Genomic DNA, 26,236 nt, shown 5'->3' with positions numbered 1-26,236 from the left:
TTATTCCAGTGATTTTTGACCTTTTAAAAATACTACACTACCTCATTTCTGATAAATATTAAAAACTCAAAGTTCCCATTCACCACCAGGTTAGTATTTCTTCTACCTGCATGTCAGGGATATGTCTCTCAAGTTGAAAAATCGGTTATCTTTTTTGCTTTTTTTTTTTAAATTGACATCTAATTCACATGTCATAAAATTCACCTTTTTTCAGTATAAAATTCAGTGGTTTTTAGTATATTCACAGAGTTGTACAACCATCACCCCTCTTCTAATTTTAGGACATTTTCATCACCCCCAAAAGAAATTCTGTGTCTGTTAGCAGTCACTCCCCATCTCTCCCTCCCCCAAACCCCTAACAACCAACTGATTTACTTTCTTTCTCTACGGATTTGGCTACTCTGTACATTTCATATTTATGGAATCATGTAATATGTGGCCTTTTGTGACTGGCTTCTTTCACTTAGCACAATGTTCACAAAGTTCAGTCATGTTGTAGCATGTATCAGTACCTCTTTCTTTTTTATGGCTGAATAATATTATCCTCCATGGACATACCACATTTAGCTCATCCATTCATGAGTTGACAGACATTTGTTTATTCCCACTTTTTGGTTATTATGAGTAATATTGCTATGAACATTCCTGTAAAAGATTTGAGTGAAAATTCTTTTGGGTATAGACCTAGATGTGGAAATGCTACATTATATGGTAATTTAATGTTTATTTAAGGAACTATCTTCCGAAAGCAGCTGTCCCAATTTACATTTCCACCAGCAATTAAGAGAGTTTCAATTTCTCCACATCCTCACCAATACTTACTTGCTATTGTCAGTCTTTCTGATTGTAGCCACTGAGTGGGTTTGAAGCAGTATTTCATTGTGATTTTGATTTGCATTCCCCTAATCACTAACACTGGTGAGCATTTTTTTTTCATGTGCTTATTGGCTATATGCATATTTTCTCTGAAAGTGTGTCTACTCAAGATTCTTTGCTCATTTTTAAAGTTGGGTTACTAACAAAATTTTTTTTAAAAAGTTGTGTTATTCATCCTTTTTATTGTTGAGTTGTAAGGATCCTTTATATGTTCTGGAAACTAGAGTATTATCAGACATATGATTTACAAATATTTCCTCCCATTCTATGAGTTGTATGTCTGTTTTCTTGATAATATTCCTTTGAGGCATAAATGTTTTTCATTTTGATGAAGTCCAACTTCTCTCTTTTTTTTTTTTTTTTTTGGTTGCTTGTACTTTCAGTGTCATATCTAGGAAACTATTGGCTAATCCAAGGTCATAAAGATGATGGATGAGTTGATAAGCAAAATATGATATTTACGTACAAAAGATTATTAAGCCTTAGAAAGGAAGGAAATTCTGACACAGGCTACAACATGGATGAACTCTGAGGACATTACACTAAGTGAAATAAGCAGTCACAAAAAGACAAAGAGTAAATGATTCCACTTACATGATATATTTAGAGTGTCAAAAATCAAAGAGAAAGAAAGTAGAATGGTGGTTGCCAGAAGCTGGAGAGAGGGTGGAATGAAGATTTATTGTTTGGTGGGTGTAGAATTTCAATTTTATAAGATGAAAAGAATTACAAAAATGAATGATGATGATGGTTGTATATTACGAATGTATTTAACACCACTGAACTATATACTGAAAAATGGCTTATGAGCACTAGGGTGGCTAAGTAGGTTAAGCATCTGACTCTTGATTGGGCTCAGGTCATGTTTCTCAGGGTCATGGGATCAAGCTCCACATTGGACTCAGCTGAGCGGAGAACCTACTTAGGATTCAATCTCTCTCACTCTCCCTTTCTCCCCCTCCCCTACCTCCGCCCCTTTCCCCCACTCACATGCTCCTTCTCTCTCAAATAAAAAAATAAATGGTTAAGATAGTAAAGTTTAAGTTGTATGTATTCTACCATAATAAAAAAATAAAACTGGGTCCTTGCCCTCAGAAATTCATCCTCTGATAGAAAAGGAGCTGTATGTGAACAGACAATTCCAAAACATTGTGATGCAATGAAAACATATACAGGAGAAACCTAACCTGGCAGGAGAGCAGGGAATGAAAGGTTTCCCAAAGATAACATCTGACTTTTGTCTAAAGGATGAGTTAACCAAAAACATTTACTCCCACCAAGAAAATAGGAGTAAGGGAAAGAACATCCAGTTGAATTTTTCCAATATATGACTGAATTTATGAGCAACAAGTTCAGGGAAAGATGTGTCTGGAGAGACAGATTCCAAGTCCTATATGCTTACCTCTTGAATTTCATCTGGGACAGTTGAATCCATCAGTCTGAAGAGCAAATTTCGAAGTGGACCTGCCTGTCTCCCAAGAATGCTGGTAGCCACCCCTCCCGCAAGCGCAAGAGCAAGGTGATTTGAAAGCAGCTTCAGGCACAGCTTGAGGAAACTGTGGTGTTCCCTGAAACCAAACAAACTACTATGAACTTCTGATCTACAAAAGAACATGTTCTACCCAGTTTGGGTAACATTTTTTTTCTCTTTAAAAATTTTGTCAAATTATGAGCAATAGTGATTTTTAAAACATGATTCGTGCAATTATGGGTAATTTTTCTTTAAGGTTATTATCAGTAAGTACCTGAAGGTTAGCTCTTTTTTAGATTTTAAAGGAGTTTAATATAAATGAGGGCAGAATAGGACAAAAAGAACAGTAAGTCAAAACTCAAAATGAGTAATAGGTGTAGGCGTGCGCATGCGCATGGGCACACACACACACACACACACACACACACACACACACACACACCCCTTATATACACATATATAACATACCTTGATGAAGGGAAAGGGAGTGGGGGAATCTCACTGTTTATTTTATCACAGTATCTCTCAAGAAAAGAACGCAGGTGTGAGAAGGTACTCTCTTCAAGATCTACACAATAAGGTCGGTGCCACGCAACAACTTGTCTAGAAGAAGAAAATCATGTAACAGACTTGACAGGGGAATTTTCACACATGATCAAAAACAAAATTTAAACCATTACTAAAGCTGAAAGATTTCAATAAGATATACAGAAGATCTTCTTGATTATGAAAGTTAAAACCCTTCATTTTAGCAACCAAGGAAAACCAAGCACTTGCCATCCCTAGAGTTCTTCAAGAAGAAAACATATAACCACAAACTGCTTTGGAAGGTTGGATATTCACTCACTTAAAGGCAGAGGGCTGAGTTACATAACCTACTATAGGCTTCTAGTTCTAAGGGTCTATACAATGTATATTTCATATTAAGAAAAACAGCCTGACTCTATATAATGATAAACTGAAATCTATTAAAACAACAACACCTAATGACTCTTGTGAACATTGTCAGGATCTTGAGAACCAATTATCTACATATGAAGTGGAAAGTTGCAAATTTAATGTTAATAGAAAATTATTTATAATCAATTTATTATATCTTTAGCTTTTGTTTTGGAAGGTAAATATCTATAAATGTTTTTAATTGGTTAGAATGTCCTAATAAACCCATCTGAATCAAAGGTCTAGAATGAAAATATAATACATGTCAAGTTTAAATTAGCCCACATGCATAAGAAAATATGTATCTCAAACAACCCTAAAATTCCTTAAAATTCACACTAATACTGTCTAAAACTCACCTACCTGATTATCTAATAAGATACTGTTACCACTTCAGGAAAAAGCTAAATTCCTACAAAAGTAACTTCTTTTATTTAGAAGTACAGCCAATTTCTTTTCAAAAACCAACCACATAAAGGCCACTGAGGCTAATCAACTGTTGAATAAAGCCTAGTTCTAATTTAAATTATTTTAATGTAACTTCCTCTTAATACGCATTTAATTTTTAAAATCCTTATCTAGAGACAGAGAAGGAATTCAAAATGTTTAGAAGACACTTAAATTAAGAAAATATCTTAAATACAGGGTATAAACTTCTTGCTTACATATCTAACCTCAACATTCAAATCAAAAGAACTCTAGATGTCATTGCTTTGATAGTAAAAATACCAATACTAGAAATGTTCAGAAGGTCATTTTTATGAACAGAGTATAATTATTTTTGCTTTTATTGGTGTTTCTGTCGTTATTAGAACACAAGCATTTTTAAACGTGGGCATTCTTACCTATCCCTAGGAAGAGCAGTCCATGCCAGACTATGTGATGTTCCAGCAGAAATCTGCTGAATAGCTATGCCATCTAAGCCACTCACTTTCTTTGGTTTAGTAATAGGACCTGTGGAATTTCCTTGGCCACACTGCCCCATCGAATTATTGCCCCAGGCATAAACTTCATTATCTAAAAACAAAATGGAGAACACAAGAAAAGCCAAATTTAAATGTAATACATTTATAGAAGGTAATAGTTAATACTATTTCTTTTAAAAACAAGTAACATTACCGTGAGAAAGAGCCAAACAATGACTGTCTCCAATAGAAATATCAACTATTCTTGTGGCAGCCAGTTCTTCAATAAGCTTGGGTCTCAAAGCAGTAGCTTCTGAAGAACCACAACCCAGACAAGCTCCACAGCCCCAAGCATAGACCTGAAACAAACAGAACAGCACTACATGTTACATCCTGTGTTACTAGGTCAAAGACTTACACTGTTTAAAAATAAATATCATCTATTAAACAAGAGTGTGGTTTGATACTAAATAATAACTTTCTGTTGTTAAAAATAATATTTACTGACTTGTTAAGGATTTTCAGTTACTTGTTGTGCTGTTTTTAAGTGTTTACTATATACGCAGACAAGCAGCCAAACTGAAAAGAAAAATAACTGGTCACAGAAAAAATGGAAGGATCTTAGAAGAATCTTAGCTTAGAAGTACTGTTGCTATCTTAACTTCTTCATGTTTCTCACTCTGCAGGTCTCAACAAATATTTCTTGGTTGACTAGACCAAGGTATAAACATATAAAATGAATGATATAAATCACAAGACTGATGTTTATAATTTAGTTAAAAATCACCACACCTCATTGTTACAAGAATTTTAATGATCACTTACAAAGATGGCCATATGAAGCAGGAGTCCACACAGTTCTCTTTGAACATCTGCATTTTTTTTTTTTTTTTTTTTGGCTAATTACTACAACAACAACTGACTGATTTAAGAAGCTTGGGGGAAAGGTGAGGTGACAAGGAAGATAAAAGGGTGAATGACTGCCAGTTTGGCAACCCCAAATCAAAACAATTAGCAAACTAAATGACCTTCTTTTCCCTTCGGTGGGTTGTGGTAATGTCATAGAGACTTTAACCCTTACGCCACCAGGTTTGGGACTTTTTTTGTCTTGCAATTCTTTTAGTAAAGACTACTGAGAGATTAAACCTCTTAAACAAAAAATGAGCAGCAAATACTTGTACCAGTTGCTAGAAAACTACTTAAGACAAAGATAGAAAGAACAAAATTCCTGTACAATTAAAGGTATATCTTCGGAGGGGTTAAGAACTAAACACAAGTAAGATGAAAAAATATGTAGTCAAAGTCATTCTAAATCTCCTAAATCACTCAAGTACAATACAGTACTGTCAATAAGACACATATAGCTAGAGTTTGCTCTTGCCAAGTTACTTTGGCTGAACACCAGATAAAGAAACACTTGGCCTGTATTTAGGGACTCTGTTGTCTAAAAAATACATACTGTATTTTTCAACATAAGAATCACACTTAATACGATGGGAAGTCAGCAGTGAAGTGGCCTAAGAGGACTGAGGGAAAAGCAGATATCACCTTATGCTTAGCAACTGTAACAGTAAACAGAAGTATCCTTGCCATTTAAAAGTATTTCTCTCTTATTTTATTTTTTCCTAAGTATATATATTTGATTTCACATAACTTCGTGTATTCATGATACAACTATTCTATCTCACAACTAACTTACAAGTTCCTTTGGATTTCAAGGTAGTAAAATGTATTATCAACTAATAGCTGAATAGTACTTGATAATTTATACAAACTTTCAATAAACATAATTACCTTATCTGATCATTTGTAAGCAAAATGGAAATCATTAATCGTTTCATACAAAAGAACCACATGATGATCCAGGGAGGTCTGTGATTTGACTATGGCTATACATCAAACAAGTGAGCATCTGCTGTCTTCAATTCACAGATTCTTACCACAAAACCCGTAGTGACAAAGATGTGCAAGAGAAATTTCAGATTTTAAGGCAGCATCCAGCATTGTAACAAATGACTAATGTAATGAAATACAGGGTAATGAATAGTTCAATTTTTTAGGACACAGGCATTCTAGACCCTCAAAAAATAATTAAACTATATGCTAATTTCAACTTTGCTATTCATCTGTCTTGTGAATTAGTCACAAAACATTTTTATACCACTACCTGGCACATAATGGATTCTGACATGAGAGAAAATGAGTGGTCAGCTCACTTTTTCACTGTCACTGCTGATGGAATAAGAAGGAAATTATCATCAATCTATCACCATACCTGGACCCTCTCTAACACCAACAAAAACAGAAATCAAAATATGCATACAGAAGTTCAAAAGTTTATATAAAGGTATTCTAAAGCTCTGACCACCTTAAGCCTGACACACCCTTTCTTACAAATACCTATCCCCTCAGATTATTTTCCACTTGGAAATTTCTCCTTGCCCTCTCTATTTGATCACCTTCTTGCCTTCTTAGTTCCTATCACTGGTTCCAACAAGATCTATTTGCACTTTCTCCCATTAACCATAATTTTTAGGAAAACGTTTAAGGGGTGCTGAGTGCTAAAAAGGTTTTATACAAAGAACAGGAGGCTGAGGGCAGGTTTATCTGGATCATACAGGACAGGTGAGAAAATCTGATTCCTTTGCAAATATTCCACCTCTTCAAACAGGAGAAAATATTTCATTTCAGTAGACTGCCTTTAAAATATATTTTTTAACTTTAAAGTTTAATTATGATTATTACTTTTTAGTTACTTACTCCTCTGAAATAATTTAAGCTTTTTATGCTCATCCCTTAGTCCTACCTGCCCTGTTGATGTTAAAGCAAGTGAAGACTGGCTCCCAGCACAAACTTTGCGAATGAACATTCCTTGTAAAGCTTCAACAACTTTAGGCTTATACACTCTGTTAGTATCGCCATGGCCGAGTTTGCCTATTTAAAAAAAAAACACACACACATTCAAATTAAAAAATTTACTTGTTTTAAAGAACCTCTATTCTTTACCTAAGTATTTATTTTGGCAAATATTGCTCATCTTTCCATCATGTACCTGACAGATGTGCAAAACTCTTAAGTTTCTGACAGCAGAATATGTGAACAAATGAATGTTTTTGTTACAAGATAGAAACCAACAACCAACAGGCTTCTGAATCTTAATTTCAAGTAATTAAAACAACTTTGAGAGACATGGAAAACTGTTTTTCTTTCTCCACTATGATGGTCATATTTCTAACTTCAAATTTGCCGATGTAATAAATACATTCTACACAAGATTGTGTATGTATCTATTATTAATTTTTGAACAGATCCAATAATTACTGAAATATAAGACTTGGCAAATTACTAAAGAAGAAAAACAAATGGCCAACAACAAATTCAACCTAAGAATCAAGGAAATACTAATTAAATGATACCATTTTCACTACTGAAATTATTTTTTTAAATAATCTTAATGCCCCATGGTTGTTGTTGAAAGATATGGGGAAATAAGCAATCTCACACTGCTGGTAGTTGTGAAAAAGTAGACAAAGATTTAGTTATTGTTGTGTAGTTTTGATCCAGGAAAATATTTGGAAACCACCCAGATACTCAACAATAATAAACTGATTTTTTTTTTTAAGTTGTGTTACAATCACATAAAAGAATACATTGAGCTATTTTGGGGCACCTGGGTGGCTTAGTCGGTTAAGCATCTGACTTCAGCTCAGGTCATGATCTCACGGTTTGTGAATTCAAGCCCTGCATCAGACTCTCTGCTGACAGCTTCAGATTCTGTGTCCCTCTCTCTGCCCCTCCTCCGCTTACACCCTGTCTCTCTCTCAAAAATAAATAAACATTTTTAAAAAATACTGTTAGATAAAAACCAACAGGTTATAAAATAGCTAAGGTATATATGAGTCTGCTTTGGTTTTCAAAAAAGACATCCATATGGAAATATATGTACATATTTAAATATATATCATTTAGAGGTCCATCTATGAAAGTTTTAACAACAGCTATAGCAACATTTCTTGAAACAGTTCATTTAAATTTAAATTTCTGCTCACCTTAATATTGAGTTTTTCTACAATAGGCATGTACAACAGAAAAGTAAATTTTTTTGAAATCTCAAGAAAACAAGCCCAAAGTTATCAATAAATAAATTTTTACATACCATTGTCTCCTCCTCCAAAAGACCATACAGTTCTCCCATCTTTAGACAAAGCAATAGTATGTGAACTGCCACAAGAAACCTCTCCTACGTTGCTAATGTCTTTCACTAATGTTGGAATGTTACGGCTATTACTGTCACCATGACCTTGGATAAAACATATACAACAAAGAAATAATGTTGTTAACTCTTTTTCTTTAGGCCATTACTTCACAGGTAGAATAAACATTTTAAGTTAATGACAGAAATGAGGTATTTTCAAAGTAAAATTAAATAAGAAAGAATCATTTCTAGTATCTTCTCATCTCATCTTCTAGGCTGCTCTCACACTGAGAGACCCAGTCCCTTCAGTGAATAATTAGAATATGCTATATGTGCTCCTCTCCCAACACTTGTCTAACGTTATCTAGGATCATGCTCATGTCAACTAGTTTTCACTACTAACTAGATTACACACTTCAGGATCATGATGGTATCTTTCTTACCCCTGAAAGTGTCTTACCCCTTAATCCTTCAGTGTCTGCTCATTATAGGTACGCAGTAAATGCCTGGTGGATTTAATTACAGCTTAAATTTCAGCACTAGAATCCAGGTATTCACTATATAAAAACTATCTTCCTCTGAGCTAAAACTAACAAAATAAATAACAATTTTTTTGCCTATTAAATCTAGTCTCACTACTTCTTAGGAACCATCATTTCTATTTTTCTGTGAGAGTAACTGCAATTTAAAAAAATCTTACCTAATCTTCCAAAGTCTCCTTCACCCCATGTGTATAATTCACCATCCTCTGTGACAGCAGCACTATGTCTGTATCCAGCAGACACACAAACAACTACCTACACAGCACACAAAGCACGCCAAGATGAAGAACATGAATATGCTAAAATATATAGTTCATATTTGATCTTATGCACAGAGACTTCAGAGATACTGATATTCACAACTTATCCAGAAGTTGCCATGTACAGCTGTAGAGGCTGTGCTCAGGACAAAAGTACCTGGGGTCAAGAAAGTGGTGAAATATAGCCTCTGCTCTGTTTCCCAGCCCATGAAACGTGGCTTCCACTCAGAGAAGGTAACTTTCCTTAATTCATGCAAAGGCACTGTAAAGGCTAGCAGGAGCCCTGAATATATTAATCTAATCACTTGCAAGGATATGGTATCACACCAACCAAGTTTTTACTCAAAGAGTTGGCTGGGGCTGAATGCTCATGTACAATGAAAAAATTTTAAATATAATGTTAACATAAAACCTCCAATCCTGGCTAATCAAGAAAAATTCATTACATAATAGGGATAACTCAAAAACACAGTGACTATTACCAATGCAGAAAGATCTAAGCAGTATATAAGCTTACATTAATTAAACTCCTAACACTATCTCTTTACCCTCAATTAGCTATATAGTTGATGAGTAGAATCAGGGGAATAAGATTATAAGCAACATAATTGGGGGATCACTATCATACCTTTTAACACTAATCAAATAGTAATTTAACAGAAAAAATATACTAATTATTCTGCATCTTTTCAATATTCAAAAATTTGAACTCACTTTAGAAAATTTAAAGTTTAGATTCAATTAAAAATACTGAGCACCTAATATATTCTAGACAATATGCTAAAACTTTTGAAATTTTTATCTGTAAAAGTAATTTACTTTTTGGAACATTTTTCCTTTATGATGTCCATACTAAGTTATATTTAATTGGCAATGTTTCCACTGCAAAATGGGACATTAAAAGGAATAGAAGTAAAAAAATTTTTACAGCATTAGAATTAAGGAAGAAAGAAGGTGCTGGAAAGACCAGAAAAAAGCAACTTCAAGTAGTATCTGTCTGAAAATCTTAGAGCTCCACATTCAATATCTTATCAAGTATCCCATTATGTTGTCAAGTAGAACATTCCAAGGCTCATTGCTTTGGGGCTGATGTCTAAGTTAAAATACTGAAAGTTATAATAAAGTAAAATTCATTTGATAGCCAACCTTGTCAGACAATCTCCTATGAAGTAAAAGTGCCCACTTGTAATTCTGGTATAAAATAAAAATTGAAACTTTAAAAGGATTTTATATAAAAAAAACTTTTGTGGAAAGAATGCAATCTTAAAATGGAGGAATCCATATAATTGCATATAAGTTTAGGAAAATACCTTTAAGGAATACCTTGAAGGAAAATACCTTTAAGGAAAGGTAAAACAGAAATAAGAAGACGAGGTCTAGGGGTGCCTGGGCGGCTCAGTCAGTTAAACATCTGACCTCGGCTCAGGTCATGACCTCACAGTCTGTGCTGATAGCACAGATTCTTTGTCTCCCCTCTCTCTACCCCTCTCCCACTAGCTTGCTCCCACGCTATCTCAAAAGTAAGTAAACATTAAAAAAAAAAAAAAAAAAGAAGAAGAGGAGATCTAAGTTCAGTTTGTAATGGTGCTAATTATTCATGTGTGACCTTAGGCAAGTTAGTTAACCACTCTAAAAGCCTCATTTAGGTTTCTATTAAAACACCACCTCCTTTAACCTTACGACCTCATTATCTAATATCACACCCCACCCAAGTTAGTATCTACTACATTACTCATTTTTTTCCCTACTATTATTTGAAATTATTTTATGTGCTTACTTATTTTTTATCTCTATCCACAGATTAAAGCTCCATGAGAGCAAGGATCTTGTCTGTTTTGTTCACTGCTGTTATGTCAACTACCTAAAACACTGCCTGGCTCTTGGAAGGTACTAAACAAATATTTGCTGAATGGAGGATTCTCAGTTTCCTCATGTGAAATGAGAATAATAACTACCTTAACAAAGTTGTTGTGAGAATTAAAATTAAATACTGCATGTGAAAGTGTTTTGTAAACCATAAAGCAAACATACAAAAGATAAGCCAAAGGATTTGCGGGTAGAGTGCCACTTCGGAAAGAATACATCAAAATCTGAAAGATACCATCCTTATAGCACAGTGCATCTAATTATTTTTAAATACAAAAAGAAAGCACATACCTTTCCCTGCAGAGGGCCCTGAATAAGCTTGGGATATTTCTGTGTTGAACTATTTCCATGTCCCAGTTTCCCATAATCACCATCTCCCCAACTGAAGACTTCTCCTTCTGTTGTAAAAGCTAAAGTGTGACCATCAGATCCTTTAGAAGATGAAACCTTTTTAATGGACCTGTGAGGTTCAAATGTTAACTTCTTTAAAGTGGACTGATTATTAGAATCTCCAAGGCCCAGTCTTCCATAGCTGCCTTTACCACAAGCTCTGACAGAGCCATCCGTAGAAATAACAAAAGTGCAGTATTGCCCAGCTTCAATCTATAAGCAAACAAAGAGAATAATAAATTAAAATGTGAGAATCAAAGTATAATATTTGACGTTAGTTTTACCAAAGAAGTTCAAAGGAAGTCTTTAAAATCAGAACTTGACATGAATCTCCAGAGAGATTAAACAGAAAATTAAGAAAACTATTAATGGCCTTTTTATGTTGACTTTATTGTTGAGCTCAAATTAATGTATATGTTATCTTTTCAGGGTATCTACCCAGTCATGGTTCACTAAAACAACACAGTAAAATGTTTTAGCCTCATCTTATAAAGGCTGGGTAAAGGGCAAGAAATAAAATTATCCTATAAATCCCTTAGAGTCCATTATGGTGAAAGACCATACACAGTATTTTACACTCATTCAAAAAAAAAAAACACATAAATTTTAATGAAAATAATAATAAAATGGAAGGTTCTAGCTTAGCTTAAAGGTAGCTACAAATGAAAAAAAGTGATAATAAGAAAATAAAATGCTGATTTGGCAAAGGGAAAATTCCAGTTTTTATTTAGTCCTATTTATTATTTGCATTGAATATAATGGTAAGTCTGTTGTCATTCATAATTCTTTTTAAAAATCCAGCTCCCAATTTAATTTTTTGAAACTTAGAAACAAAGTTAGGGAAATGGACTAAAAGTTTTTTTCTAGTAAAATGAAAAAAGTGATGCAATACAGTGTAGAAATGATATAGATAAGAAACAAGAATCTTCATCCACTTAAAAAAAGCCCTGGACACTATTTAAAGAGAACCCTGTCATCTACCAATCTGTAAAGCATGCAGAGAACTCACAGTTTGAGCATCAGAGAAACTGGGAGCCAGTTTGGGCTGTAATATTTTCTCCTGTGTGCCTTCCACCAACTGATGGCTGCTATTGCTCCCCCAAACATAGACCTCACAGGTTTCTGAGACAATGGGAGTGTCACCAGTCTGAATGCTATCTGGGCTAGCACACGTTCTTGAGTAATCAGAAGCCATTCTGCAAACCTATTAAAATTAAAAACATGCAATAAATAGGCAAGATATTTTTAATGGAAACATTTTTATAACTGTCACCTAAAATTACTGTTTACTTTCTTCTAAAACTCTCAACTGCTCAAATAACTTAAGAACACATCCAATTTTAAATACAGATGGCTAGACTACTCACTCCTGGAAAAGATACTAATAAAGGTGGCAAAAGTGGAGGAAGAGACACACAATCAAGACTTTTTTAGCTAAAAATTATATTATTGTACACACATTACAGAAAATCAAAGCTTAAAAAACAAAGAAGTGGCTGGCTCAGTTGGTAGAGCATGCAACTCTTGATCTCAGGGTTGTGAGTTCAAACCCCATGTTGAACACAGAGCTTACTTAAGAAAGAAAGAAAGAAAGAAAGAAAGAAAGAAAGAAAGAAAGAAAGAAAGAAAGAAAGGAAGAAAGAAAGAAAAAGAAAGAAGGAAAGAAAGAAAGAAAACACAATTGATAATCTTATCACCTTAAAACAATGAATGCTATCTATTTTAGGTATGTTTTCCCAGATTTTTGCATATACGTGTTCTTTAACATTTTTATCACAGTGCATATATAAAAGTAATGATACAAAAGTCATGCAAAATTTTCCATGTCTACCTAATCTTCATGATTGAACTGATAATTTCCCACCTAACATAAAAACACAATTTACTTAACCCTTTCTTTAAAAAAATTTTTTTTAACGTTTATTTATTTTTGAGACAGAGAGAGACAGAGCATGAATGGGGAGGGTCAGAGAGAGAGGGAGACACAGAATCTGAAACAGGCTCCAGGCTCTGAGCAGTCAGCACAGAGTCCAACGCAGGGCTCAAACACACGGACCGTGAGATCATGACCTGAGCCGAATTCGAACGTGCAACCGATTGAGCCACCCAGGCGCCCCTTAACCCTTTCTTTTAAACAGGACATTTAGATTCTTTTTGTTATATAGAACATTTTAGGGAATGTAGTTTTTACTACATTTTTTTTATTACTTCTTAAATAGAGAACCTCAGAAATGGGGCTACTATATCCCAAACGGATAACAACCTTACAAATCTTGAAATATACTAGGTAACAAATTGCTTTCCAAAATGGTGCTACTCTATTATTTTATCACCAGCAATATATTCTATGTATAATAAAAATCATCGCTTATTTACAATCTGTGTTGAATACAATGGTAAAGTCTGCTGTCATTCATAATGCTTTTTAAAAATCTAGACTTCTTCACCTGCCGCCCCCCACAACCCACCAAAAGGATTGGACCCAGTGTGGCCATTTCAGTTGCCCTAACCACGGAATACATCTTTATGACAGTACCAGTCTCACTGAATCGATACCAATATATGTATGATTCTAATTTTTTGTTAAACTTAAGTGGGATAAAGAAGGATGCCTTATTTTAACTACACATTTCATTATTATCAATAGAACTAAAGTTTTTTTCATCTATTTGTTTACCACTAACTTCTGCCCATTTATTTGTTAGAGCTTAACGGACTTTTAATCGGCTTATATGAATTCTATACAATAAAAATACTAACTCTGGGGGCAGCTGGCTAGCTCAGTCTTTAGAGCATGCGACTCTGGATCTCGGGGTCATGAGTTAGAAACTCACATCGGGCAAAGAAATTACTTTTAAAAGGTATATTAATTCTGACTGTAGCTGTTGCCAATTGTTCTGTCTAGTAGTTTTTTGCTCTAACAAAATAAGAGAAGGAAAACCTTCAAAAGTCAATCTTCAGAAGCCCATTAAATGGAAGGGGATAGAATAATTTTAGTCAGAATCATTAAATAGTATCCAAAACAAGAGAATGATATGTGCGTTAAATAAACATTTTCCAATGAACAAAAGGACAGTTTTGAGGACATACAAAATATGGGTAAGTGAAGGCTGCCAGTCCCTAATAAAAATCTGAAATTTTGCTGGAGACAAATGGAGAATGGTGGGGTCAAGAGTGTTAGAATTTTTTTTTTAAGTTTATTTATTTAATTTTTTTTTGGGGGGGGGGGGGGAGAAAGCACAAGTGAGGAAGGGGCAGGGAGAGAGGGAGAGAGAAAATCCCAAGCAGGCTCTACACTGTCAGTGAATCTGTGAGATCATGACCTGAGCTGAAATCAAGAGTCAGATGCTTAACTGACTAAGCCACCCAGGCACCCCATGTGTTAGAATTTTTAATATAAAAATCTATTGCTATTAATAGGTTTTATAAAAAAGTCACAGCTCTCCTCCCCCCACAACCCCCAAAAAGAGCGAGATAGAAAAAAATTTACTTATAGGGCTTAGAAATGTGTGTTTAAAAACAACTGAGGGGTGGCTGGGTGGCTCAGTCATTTAAGTGTCCAGCTTTGGGTCAGGCCATGATCTCGCGGTCCGTGGGTTCGAGCCCCACATCAGGCTCTGTGCTCCCTCTCTCTCAGCCCCTCCCCCACTTATGCTGTCTCTCTCTCTCTCAAAAATAAACATTAAAAAAAAAAAAAAAAAAAAAAAAAAACAGAGACAGGGGCGGGATAGGAACCTAGGAAGATGACAGCAGCAGCAACACAGTTTTCTAAACTCCCTGAACAGAACAGCTACAAGGCCAAACTTCAAGTTCACACTTAACATTCACAATAAAACTAGGTGATAAGGGTACCTCCAGTAACTCCTTTCAAAAATATAAGCAGATGCAGACAAACCACCACCCAGCACAAAAACTACATGGTAATGACATTTGCGCAAGAGGAAGCGATAAAGTATCCGACAGACCTCAGAACAGGAAAAACCTCAAACAACCAATTAGGTACTCAATGGACAGAACAGTAAGCCAATCTAAGAACAGCAGTTGCAAGTAGGAAGGATTTTACCTGGTCTCACAGCAGGTAAATACAAAGAGTCCATGAGAAGTTTGAAAGAAGCTACAGTAATCTACTTCTTGTGAACTCTTCAAGTTGACAAGCAAGAATTCCCTGCCAGGACACAGTCACCACACTAAAGAGAAACTACTGGGAGAGGAATATAAATTGAGCAGGATAGGGACAATAAGGAGGAAAGACAGAGAATGTCAAAATAAAAGTGGTGGAGGGGACCATGCTGCGAAACCATCTTGTTTTGTTTTGTTTTTTTTACAAAAAAATAATAGGAGTCTTTGGTGTTTGAAAAGCTATCCTGAATCCCATCTCCATTTTAAAAGTTCAGAAAACCAAACTGTCCACAAAAATCAGCAACAAAAATATCCAGGTCAAATTCCACATGAAGTTATTACTAGAAAAAAAAAAGGGAAAAGAGGCAGAATAACATTCCTACAATAAAAGCATGCCAGAAGGGAACTTTTGACAAAACAGATCAAACTGTAACCTATTTCGAAACAAGCTAAAGGGATTAAGAAAATGAAACAAGACATGAAAGAAAAACAAAAATCTGAAATAGAAACACTCAAAAGTGAGATGACAGAACTCAAGAAAAAATCAGAAATAAAAGAAAAAAAAATTTCAGAAATGAAGACTAAACTAGAAGGAATCCAAGTGTAAATATATACAGTCGACAATACCTTAAGAGCAACAAACAATAAAAAAGGAAAAAATGTTTAGAAATAAGTAAATGAAAAAGATATAAAAAGTATTCAAGAAAAAGTGACAAATACTAAAGTTAGGCAAAGATCCAACATACAGATAATGGTGGTCCTTAAAGAAGAAAACCAAATTAAAAAAATTTTTTAAATACTAAAAACCAGAATTTAGGGAAATTTTTCTGAAATAAAAAAGATTTTAAACAACATACTGAAATTCTCATATCTCTGATAATATCAATCCAGAATGTATGACATCTACATGTATTCAAGTGAAATACTGATCTTTAAAGATCACCTAACTCATGGGAAAGAAAATCAGATTATCTTCAGACTTTGACAGCAAAGGTTCATGCCAGAAGAAAACAGATGAACATAACTGAGGTGCAGAAGAAAAGAAAATGTGAGCCAAAGATTTTATATTCTCAAAACTGACTTTGAAGTACAAAGTGGACAGCAATTATTAACACATAAGAAGACAATATTGTTCTAATGGACTTTACTGAGGAATGTACTAGAGAATGAGATTCAGATAACCCAAAAGAAGAAAAAGACATTAACAGAGAAGCTGACTGTGAGCATCAAATATATAGTTACTTATAAAACTAAAACTAAAACTAAATGAGGGTTAAAAGGAAGAGAAGATGATGCTCTATGTACATTTAATGTTAACTATAAAAAAAAAAACAGAACATATATAAAAATGTAATGTTTTCAGAGGATCTCTTTTGCATTGTTGGTGGGAATGCAAGCTGGTGCAGCCACTCTGGAAAACAGTATGGAGGTTCCTCAAAAAACTAAAAATAGAACTACCCTACGACCCAGCAATTGCACTACTAGGCATTTATCCAAGGGATACAGGTGTGCTGTTTTAAAGGGACACATGCACCCCCATGTTTATAGCAGCACTATCGACAATAGTCAAAGTATGGAAAGAGTCCAAATGTCCATCGATGCATGAATGGATAAAGAAGATGTGGTGTATATATACACACACACACACACACACACACACACACACACACACACACACACATGGAGTATTACTCAGCAATCAAAAAGAATGAAATCTTGCCATTTGCAACTACATGGATGGAACTAGAGAGTATTATGCTAAGCGAAATTAGTCAAAGAAAGACAAATATCATATGACTTCACTCATATGAGGACTTTAAGAGACAAAACAGATGAACATAAGGGAAGGGAAACAAAAATAATACAAAAACAGGGAGGGAGACAAAACATAAGAGACTCATAAATATGGAGACCAAACAGGATTACTGGAGGAGATGTGGGAGGGGGGATGGGCTAAATGGGTAAGGGGCACTAAGGAATCTACTCCTGAAATCACTGTTGCACTATATGCTAACTAATTTGGATGTAAATTTTAAAAAGAAAATTAAAATTAAAATTAAAAAAATGTAATGTTTTCAGTAGTCATATGGTGGTAGTATTTGTCTTATTTTAGGACGGCTGTTTGTGACTGTGTGCAATAAGTGATTAAAACAAGTAAGTAATTTTGGGGTATTCTAATTCTACCAACCCTATACCCTTGAGAATGAGTATTCTTAGTTTAGAAGAAAGGAGATATAAATGTAATATAGAAAAGATTAAGTAAAAATTCTTTGGCTCTGAATTTGAAAGTATCAGCATCAAATCATGAGGTATATTAGCTTTAAATACACACACTCTAGCTCTGTCCACTATAAAACCCTAGAAACAAAATACTCAGTAGTGATGAACATTTTTAACACTCTGATTGTGGTTCTGAAATACTATTTTCCACTAAAAGAAACTAGGGCTTTTTGAAGAAATAGCTATCTGATTCTAGATCTGGGGCAAGAAATGTACAAGATGAATCTAGAGTAATTTAATGTGTCAGACAGCAAGAAAGCTATCAAAGATTATTAGGTCTATGTCAAAAGAATTTAGGAACCACACTGAAGAGACTACTACCCCAAAAGACTATTGGCCCACTACTATGGGTTCATAATAGTATTTTTCAAAAGAAATCAACTGGTCAAGTTTGGAGGATAACAGACTAATTCAATAAACTGAACACTAGTAAATAAAAATCAGTGTCAAAATTTTAAAAAATTGGATAAACAGAATCAAGCATTTCTTCTGCCTTTCTTAAATGAACTGAAGCAGAGTAACCAAATAATTGATAAGGGAATCACCTTTATAAAAACATTCCAAAGAATAAATGGAAGAGGAATGATACAGTTAAAATATCACCGTTTTGCACTCAACCACCAATGAATTAATAAATGTAGCCATATAAATGTAGCATCAACAGTTGCTAATACCACAAAAAGAGAGACAATTAGAAGGAAGCTGATGGACGATCACAACGCCATATAGTCTTGCCAAAGGGATCAAACCTAAGATCAAACCTTGCCAAAAGGATCAATCCTCAGGTCAAGCCTCTGGATCCACCTGGCAATTTGCAGGAAATAAATAGAACATGGTGAACCACATTATGAGCAATCAATCAGCAAAAAGCCCAGGTTCCTGAGCAAAAACATTGAAGGAAAAGAAATAAATGGAGGGGACCCCATAGATTGATTTAAAAGACATTGTGTGTGTGTGTGTGTGTGTGTGTGTGTGTGTGTGTGTGTGTGTTTAGAGAGGGGGGGAGGGGGAGAGGGAGAGGGAGGAAGGAACAAAGGGAAGGAGAAGAAGAATCGTAAGCAACCTCCACACACAGAGCAGAGCCTGATCTCATGACACAGTGAGATCATGACCTAAGCCGAAATCAACAGTCAGACGTTTAACCAAATGAGCCACCCAGGCACCCCAAAGACATCTTTGTTTTTTTTTAAATAGGCAAGACAGTGTCTTTAATAGGCAAGACAGTGTCTACAGTGTCTAGAGATACACACCTGGGTGACACAACAACAAAGAAATGCCAAGGAAGTGATTACTCTGAAAGTCAGCTTAGTGGTTACATAGGAGAGGAGGACAGGGGTTATGACCAAAACATGAAAGGGCCATTCTGAGTGGCTGGTAGTTTTACTTCTTTACCTGGGTAAGATGAGAAGAAAATTTATTTTATAATAATTCATTAAGCCTGACATTTGTTTATATGTGTTTCTGTATCTATTTAATAATAAATGTTTTAAAGTTACCTGCACATGACACAAAGTTCAAAACGAATAAAAGGGTATATATAAATTGAAAAGTATGTCTCCTTCCCAGAGGCCAGACACCCTAGCTCTACTTTCTAGAGGCAACTACTGATGCTACTTTCTTTTGCATCCTTTCCAAAGATTGAATAATTATTTTTAAGGGATAAACACATGCTACAGCATTTTAAGACAAAGTAGTTTTAATGTAAATAATATGATTATTACATACCTCTTCAAAGAGACATAAAGCTGCCTCATAGAGTGAGCACAAGCCATCAGATGTTCTGGTTGGTTCCCTCCACTGACTTCGATCAGCAGATGAACCCTACAGTTTCAGGAGACATATGTGTTAAAATCACTTAAATATTCCACAAAAATATCTGAGGAATTGTTTATATGATTATGCATATTAAGATCAAATCCTAACACTAGGTCATGAAACCAACTTTTATATAGAAGTGTTATAAAAGAAAGAGCTATAGAGTGAAACACTAAATTAAGTGCCAATTCCTCAATGATTACCCTATTCAATAATCATAGGGCTTGACCCAGAAAATAGTCAAGGAGGCAGAATTTTACTAATCACATATTCTTTGAGTGGCCAATATCCAGTAAATGAGGCCCCAGGAAATATTCTACTCTCCTGGGGCTGCCTTGCCCACCTGTCTCCAAGGATACAGCAAGTAGAACATAGCGAGCTTGAGTGATGACCTTGACCAGAGCAGCAGAAAGTCTGTTCCTCCCTTCTTAGTTTCAGCAAAACTAAAGTCTCACAAATCAGTTCATCAGTCTCACAAATCAGTGCTGACTACACTAGCAACAAAGCATCTTTCTCCTATCACAGCTGAGGAATCGTAGACCTCTCTGGGACTCTACAGAAGGGCCCAATGGCTGTGACAAGAAATCATTCCATCATTAAAAAACGACAAACCAGAAAGTGAACTTGATCTCACTGCTCCCTCAAATTCTCAAATGCTTAAATCTTTAGACCACAAATGTCAAGTTCTTTCTCTGGTTTAACAATTCTTTAATCATGAAATTTTCATAAGTAGCTTTATTTCAAAGGATTCTGTAGTGTAAAAATATTTATATAATATTTATATTCTAGATGATAAACTGGCAGATATATGATAGGGAAGTATATCTTTTATTATGGAAGGGAGGCTGGCCCTATGAGATCCCATTTATCAATATCAATTTTATTAATTCAAACTATTTTAATCAACATGATTCCTAAGTAATTAAACAAATGAATATGTTGGCTATTTAAGTTATGGCTAGTTTATTAGGTACTAACCTGTTGTCACCAAATCAATTTTTATCTATTTAAGATGGTGCTTCTCAAATTTTAATATGGACATGAATTATCTGGAGATTGTGTTAAAGCACAGATTCCAATTCAGTAACTATAGATAGGGTCTAAGGTTCTGCATTTCTAACAAGCACCCGGGTTATGCCAATGCTGCTACCTGAGGCTTACTCTTTGAGTAGTAAAGCTAAAGAGAGCCAGCCACTTGTAGGTCTGGAATCATACCAGAAAGTGAGTGTTCAAAATTAACTAGCACCTAGATATACAAGGTGTTGCGATCTCAGCAAATACTTTGGGGCACAGATTCAATGAATTCCATCATTAGCTGTGCAGAACTTCTGAGGAAAACACAAGTGTAATCTATGGTTCCACTATTTAAAGGCCATCTCAAGTGATCATCAAATCAAAAGCAGATGAAGAAGTAGACTGCTGCACCTTCCTAGGAGCTAGTACCAGAGCCATCATAATCCTCTTTTTTATGCCTTTCTACAATATGGAGGAAAATGTTGAAAACCACATGAAGTTTTCAGTAACAGATCTGGGTTTAAATCCAGGCTCCATCACCTATTGGATGTGTTAATGAAGGATAAGTTTCCCTATCCTTAGACAAGAATAATGCAGATATTATTTAGGTTTGTTGGGAAGATTAAATAGAGTTATGTATAAAACATGCTTAGCACAGCTCCTAGTATGTAATAACAACCCAAAACTGGTAGCAGTAATTAATTTGCATCATGTACACTGAGAAAGAAAATACAAGAAATCTTTAATAAATTCTTTCTAAATTTGAAAATACCAAACCAACAAAACATCCTTCAAATACTGTCACTGATTTCTGTCCTTCCCAATACAGTCAATACAGTACTCTCCCCTCTCCCCAATCCACAGTTTCACTTTCTGCAGTTTCAGTTACCCAAGGTCAATAGCAGTCCAGAAGCAGATGCTCCTCTTTCTGACATAGTCAGAAGGTCAACAGTAGCTTAATGCTAGGTCACAATGCCTGCTCATTCCCCTCACTTTATCTCATCGGCATTGTATCATCTCACATCATCACAAGAAGGGTGTGTGCAGTACATTAAGATATTTTGAAAGAGAAACCAGATTCATGTAACTTTTATTACAGTATATTGTTATGATAGCACTATTATTGTTGTTAGTCTCTTACTGTGCCTAATTTATAAATTATATCATATGTATGTATGTACAGGAAAAACCACAGTACACATAAGGTTCGGTCAGCACTATCTGCAGCTTCAGGCTTTTACTGGGGGGGGGGGGGGGTCTTGGAACATAGCCCCCAGGGATAAGGGGGGGATAATGTAGTTAAGACTGAGACTACTCCAGCTCCAGTCAGTCAGTAAGGATTAAAGACATCTCTAAAACCCATTCTGTACAGAATTCTTAATGTAAATAAGAAAACAATACTATCCCTAAGTATTTTTTAAACAACTAAATTTTGGAAAATATAGCACATGAAATGTGTAACTTTATACACTGTTAACATATCACAGGAATTTCAATGGTATAAAGATAAGTGGAAATTAAAATAACATAAATTCATGATTTCACAGGTCTTCATTTAATTACCTACCTCTTAAGCACCTACTATCAAAAATAATGTTATACCTTTTTTTTTCCACATTTGTCTTTTTAAGATATTCTGACAAGAACATAATATCCAGGTACTGGATAGAGTACCTTTCCACATATTCTTGCTATCTGGTTTGACTCCACTTAAAATTGCTTCAATGACTCCCCACTGCCTATAGGACAAATTTTCATTGCATAGCATGAGATACAAGGCCCTGCCTACTTAGCAGCTTTATCTCATCCCATTCCACCCCATACAAGCAGGGGCTTGCTCTCCTACACCTTGGTCACTTTGTGAATTCTGGTCCTTTCATCTGAAAACTTCTCCAGCTACCTCCACTTACACATTTCACGTTTGCAGGCAAACTCTACTTTCCAACTAAGCTCAGGGATCCTTCCTCCACAAGGCATTTTCCGCCCCTTCCCTCCAGCTCTCCTCCTGTGTCTCATCACCTCCTCTCTGTGCAGACTTCTACTACAGCTCATTATCTTTAATTTGAAATGTTTGTGCATCTCTCTTTCCTTAAACTGTGAGTTGGCTGAGGGCATGGACGCTACAAAGCTCATTTATCTTTCTAACTCAGTGCCTGACAGCATCTGGCACACAGTGTTAAATAAACACGAAGTGGCATCAAAGGCCAATGGTGTTTTAACTGTTGTTTATTCTTCTAGAATCCAGAGATATACAATGACATTTTTTCCCTACTCTCTATTTAAATATAAGGTCATGAATATCTTGTGGACTCCCATTCAAACAATTACTACACATGTGTTATCACTGAAGGTTAAGAATCACACAACTAAATAAAATTTATGGATTGAACTTATTTTTGTTAGGCCTTACATCAGATAGTCAGTTAATGGTTATGTGTCTCTCTCTTTCACTTCTAACTTGGGTGGTGACTTTTGTCCCAGTTGTTCAGGGGTAGAGAAACTTAAGGCAGGGAGGATCAGGTCAAGTTGGGGTCCACTGTACAAGGAGTGGATATACCAATTTTCCAAATTCTCAGACAACACTGTAAAGTGTAAGAAACGTGAGTTCTGAAGACCAAGAGCATCAGACTCTATCACTTACTGTGCAGGAAGGAATAATAAACATAAAATTCAACTAAATAACCCTTCCTTCCCTCTAAAGCCAATCTGAAATTAAATTAAATTCAATCTAATATAGGCCTCTGGTGATGTTAGGAGAGCCAAACTAAATCAAATATACAAGATTCTTCCCAAGAACAGATCCAGATTTCTGTCAAAAGCAATCTAGTTTTCTGAGGTGCCCTCATTACAATAAGGAGCTATATCATAGGGTATAAACTTGGAAGTTATGGAGGGAGGCCCCTTCTGACTAGGTGTATTTGACATTTTATCCAGGAATGAAAGAGGTAAAGTGAAGAGAAAACTGGAAATCCAACAATAATGTAAACTTATTATGTTTTATATCTACTTTAAGGTAGGCCTTCACAGGAAAAAAAATGAATAAACTTAACATAAATACAATACACGGTCTGCAAAGACAGACTTGAGGTAAGAAATAAATAACGAAGTGTCTGCCCCATAAGTACTTAATCAGTATATGTTTCACTTCTACTTCTTTTTGCCAAACGTGTAAATTTAGGTAACTGTCACAGTTTCTTCTTCCTTAAAATAAGGATAAATTATATCTACCTCATGGATTATCATGATAATTGAATCACAGGATGCATCCAAAGCACCTTGTTGGTAGCAGGTACTCAACAAAGGCTAACTCTCTTCTTCCTTAATTGCTGGTATTGGGGAGCAGTAAATAAAAGAAGTCAAAAAAGGAATGAGATGGTTTATTACAGATTAAATTGAAGGCAGATTTATAGTACATACCAAAGAACGCCTCATCTGCATTAATATAGTCATAAAGCAGTCAAAGCTGATCATTCCTTCCTGGCTTGATAGTAGTTTGCTTTTCTCCATGGAATTTACAACCGCTGAAGCCCCCAAAGCCATTTCTATCCATTCAAGAAGGTACCGCAAAGAGCCTCGCTGAGCTGCTAAACCAAGCAGCAACTCAGAAGCTAATCTGCGACCTAAAGTGTCTGCCCCAGAATTGGGAATAGTTACTCCTTTAAGAAATGTTGTCACTTGTGATAAGCAGTCCAAACCCATTGGAGGAATCTTGCTTTCATTTGCTAAAGATAATGGTGGCAAAGAGCTGACAACTTCAATTGCAGTATGAATAACGTCGTTGCAAAGACTAAGACCAGGTCCTGACACAGGCATCATCCAACTTTGTCTTAGAAGTGCAAATAATAAACTTAGACCAGTTCGAACACCCATTTCTATAAGTGCATCAGTGCTTGACCGGGGACGTTCACTAACAGAATGGACATCTGCTGAACCAGAGCTGCTCTCCGGAGAATGCTGCTGCTGTTTCACTTTGCCTTTGTCATGGTATTTATTCGAAAGTGCATAAAAGACACGCTGGAGTACAAGCAGTCGTTTTCGAAGTGCCCCAGCAAATGGGGAATCTGAACATACCATCTTCGCTAGTGCTAGCTGGCTGCTAAGAAGGGCATCCAAATAGTGGTCCTGCTCATCACTTGAAAGAGACTCACGTTCAAAGTCTGGCAACTGTGGTCCTTTGAGGCACAAAACTTGTTGGGGCAAAGGTACTACTTCTTTATTGCTGACCAGTTTAGAATACAGAACAGCAACTCCCTCTCTTGTAGCAATAGATTCACTATCTTCTGTAATCCAGGAGCTGTTCAGGTGTTCAAGCCATTTCAGTTTCACTGGTGGAACCATAGTTGCCATGTTGGTTTACTCTTCAGCCATTAGTTCTATAAAGGGAGATGAAAAAGCAGTCAAAAACTTACACAATTGATTCATAAAACGTTTCTGAACTTCCATCTTACATTACAATTAGTGATTTCAAACTGGTGAGACAAAGTCTGAACTGGAATTAATAGCAATGTACCAATGTTAGTATTTTAGCTTTGATAAGTGTACTATAGTTATTTAAGATGCTAATATTAAGGGAAAATGGGTAAAGGGCATAGGAGAACCCTGCACAATCTTTGCAACTTTTGTGTAAACCTAAAATTACCCCAAAATCAAGTTTATTATTAAAAATTAGTGATTTGTGTGCCTCTTCTCTTCAAGTTCTGGCCCCACTGTCAGTATAACAGTGGGTTCTACATGCTCATGACCCCCAAATTCCTATCTCCAACCCAGAACTCTTCCCTGAACTCCAAATTCATATATACAATTCCTCACATCATCACTCCACATAGATATCTATAGGCATCTCAACATATTTAAAACTGAATTCCTAATCCACCACTACTGTCATGCCCACCCAAACCCATTCCTCCTATAAACTTCCTTATCTCATAAATGGCAACTCTATCCTTCTGCTCCTTTGGCCAAAAATCTTGGGAGTCACCACTGATTCCTCCCTCTCTTACACAACAAATCAGTCAGCACTACTTACAAGTACCTCCACGAATCCAAACAGTTCTCACCCACTTCCTTACTAAAACCTGCCCCAAGCTATCATCTCTTGGATCATTGAAGGAGCCTTCTTACCAGTCTCTCTCACTGTACAGAGGAACCACAGTGACTCCAAAAGGGTAAAAATGTTTTTTGTGTATCTTGTTTACTACCATATTCCAACACATAGTAAGTGCTCCGTAAGTATTTGTAGGGGAAAAAAGTACTTAAAAACTAAGTGCTATGAGATAAAATATTCACAAAACATATATCCCACAAAGGACGGGCATCCAAGATACATAAAGAACTCCTACAACTCAAAAATAAAAAGACAATTTAATTTTTAAAAAGGCCCAAAGACTGAACACAACTTCATAGAAGATTTATGAATGGCTGATAAGCATGAGAGAAGTGCTCAAAATCATTATTTATCAGAAAAATGCAAGTTAAAAACACATCCATAAGAGATACTATTACACATCCTTAAGCGTGGCTGAAATTCATTAAGACTAACAATACCAAACATTAGCATGGATGTA

General features: G+C 35.5%; 1 protein-coding gene across 9 annotated transcripts in view; it reads right to left on the bottom strand.

The window, feature by feature from the left end:
• HERC1 (HECT and RLD domain containing E3 ubiquitin protein ligase family member 1) overlaps window positions 1-26,236 on the bottom strand; it is a 186,907-nt gene that overhangs the window by 118,066 nt on the left and 42,605 nt on the right. For all 9 annotated transcript variants that reach the window (XM_053888977.1, XM_053888984.1, XM_053888980.1 and 6 more), the window contains exons 2-12: window positions 24,090-25,045; window positions 19,569-19,664; window positions 12,454-12,648; window positions 11,346-11,657; window positions 9,087-9,183; window positions 8,348-8,491; window positions 6,998-7,125; window positions 4,406-4,550; window positions 4,132-4,303; window positions 2,816-2,950; window positions 2,279-2,444 (exon numbers count right to left, since the gene is read on the bottom strand). In XM_053888977.1, coding sequence (XP_053744952.1) covers window positions 2,279-2,444; window positions 2,816-2,950; window positions 4,132-4,303; window positions 4,406-4,550; window positions 6,998-7,125; window positions 8,348-8,491; window positions 9,087-9,183; window positions 11,346-11,657; window positions 12,454-12,648; window positions 19,569-19,664; window positions 24,090-25,019 — 2,520 coding nt within the window. In that variant the 5' untranslated portion in view covers window positions 25,020-25,045. The remainder of the gene's footprint in view (window positions 1-2,278; window positions 2,445-2,815; window positions 2,951-4,131; window positions 4,304-4,405; window positions 4,551-6,997; window positions 7,126-8,347; window positions 8,492-9,086; window positions 9,184-11,345; window positions 11,658-12,453; window positions 12,649-19,568; window positions 19,665-24,089; window positions 25,046-26,236) is intronic.

The sequence above is a fragment of the Panthera pardus genome, unplaced genomic scaffold, assembly GCF_024362965.1.
Source record: "Panthera pardus isolate Hobbes unplaced genomic scaffold, ASM2436296v1 HiC_scaffold_24, whole genome shotgun sequence".
Taxonomy (NCBI): domain Eukaryota; kingdom Metazoa; phylum Chordata; class Mammalia; order Carnivora; family Felidae; genus Panthera; species Panthera pardus.
Note: the sequence above shows the minus strand (reverse complement) of the source record. Positions and strands in the feature narration are given on the sequence as shown.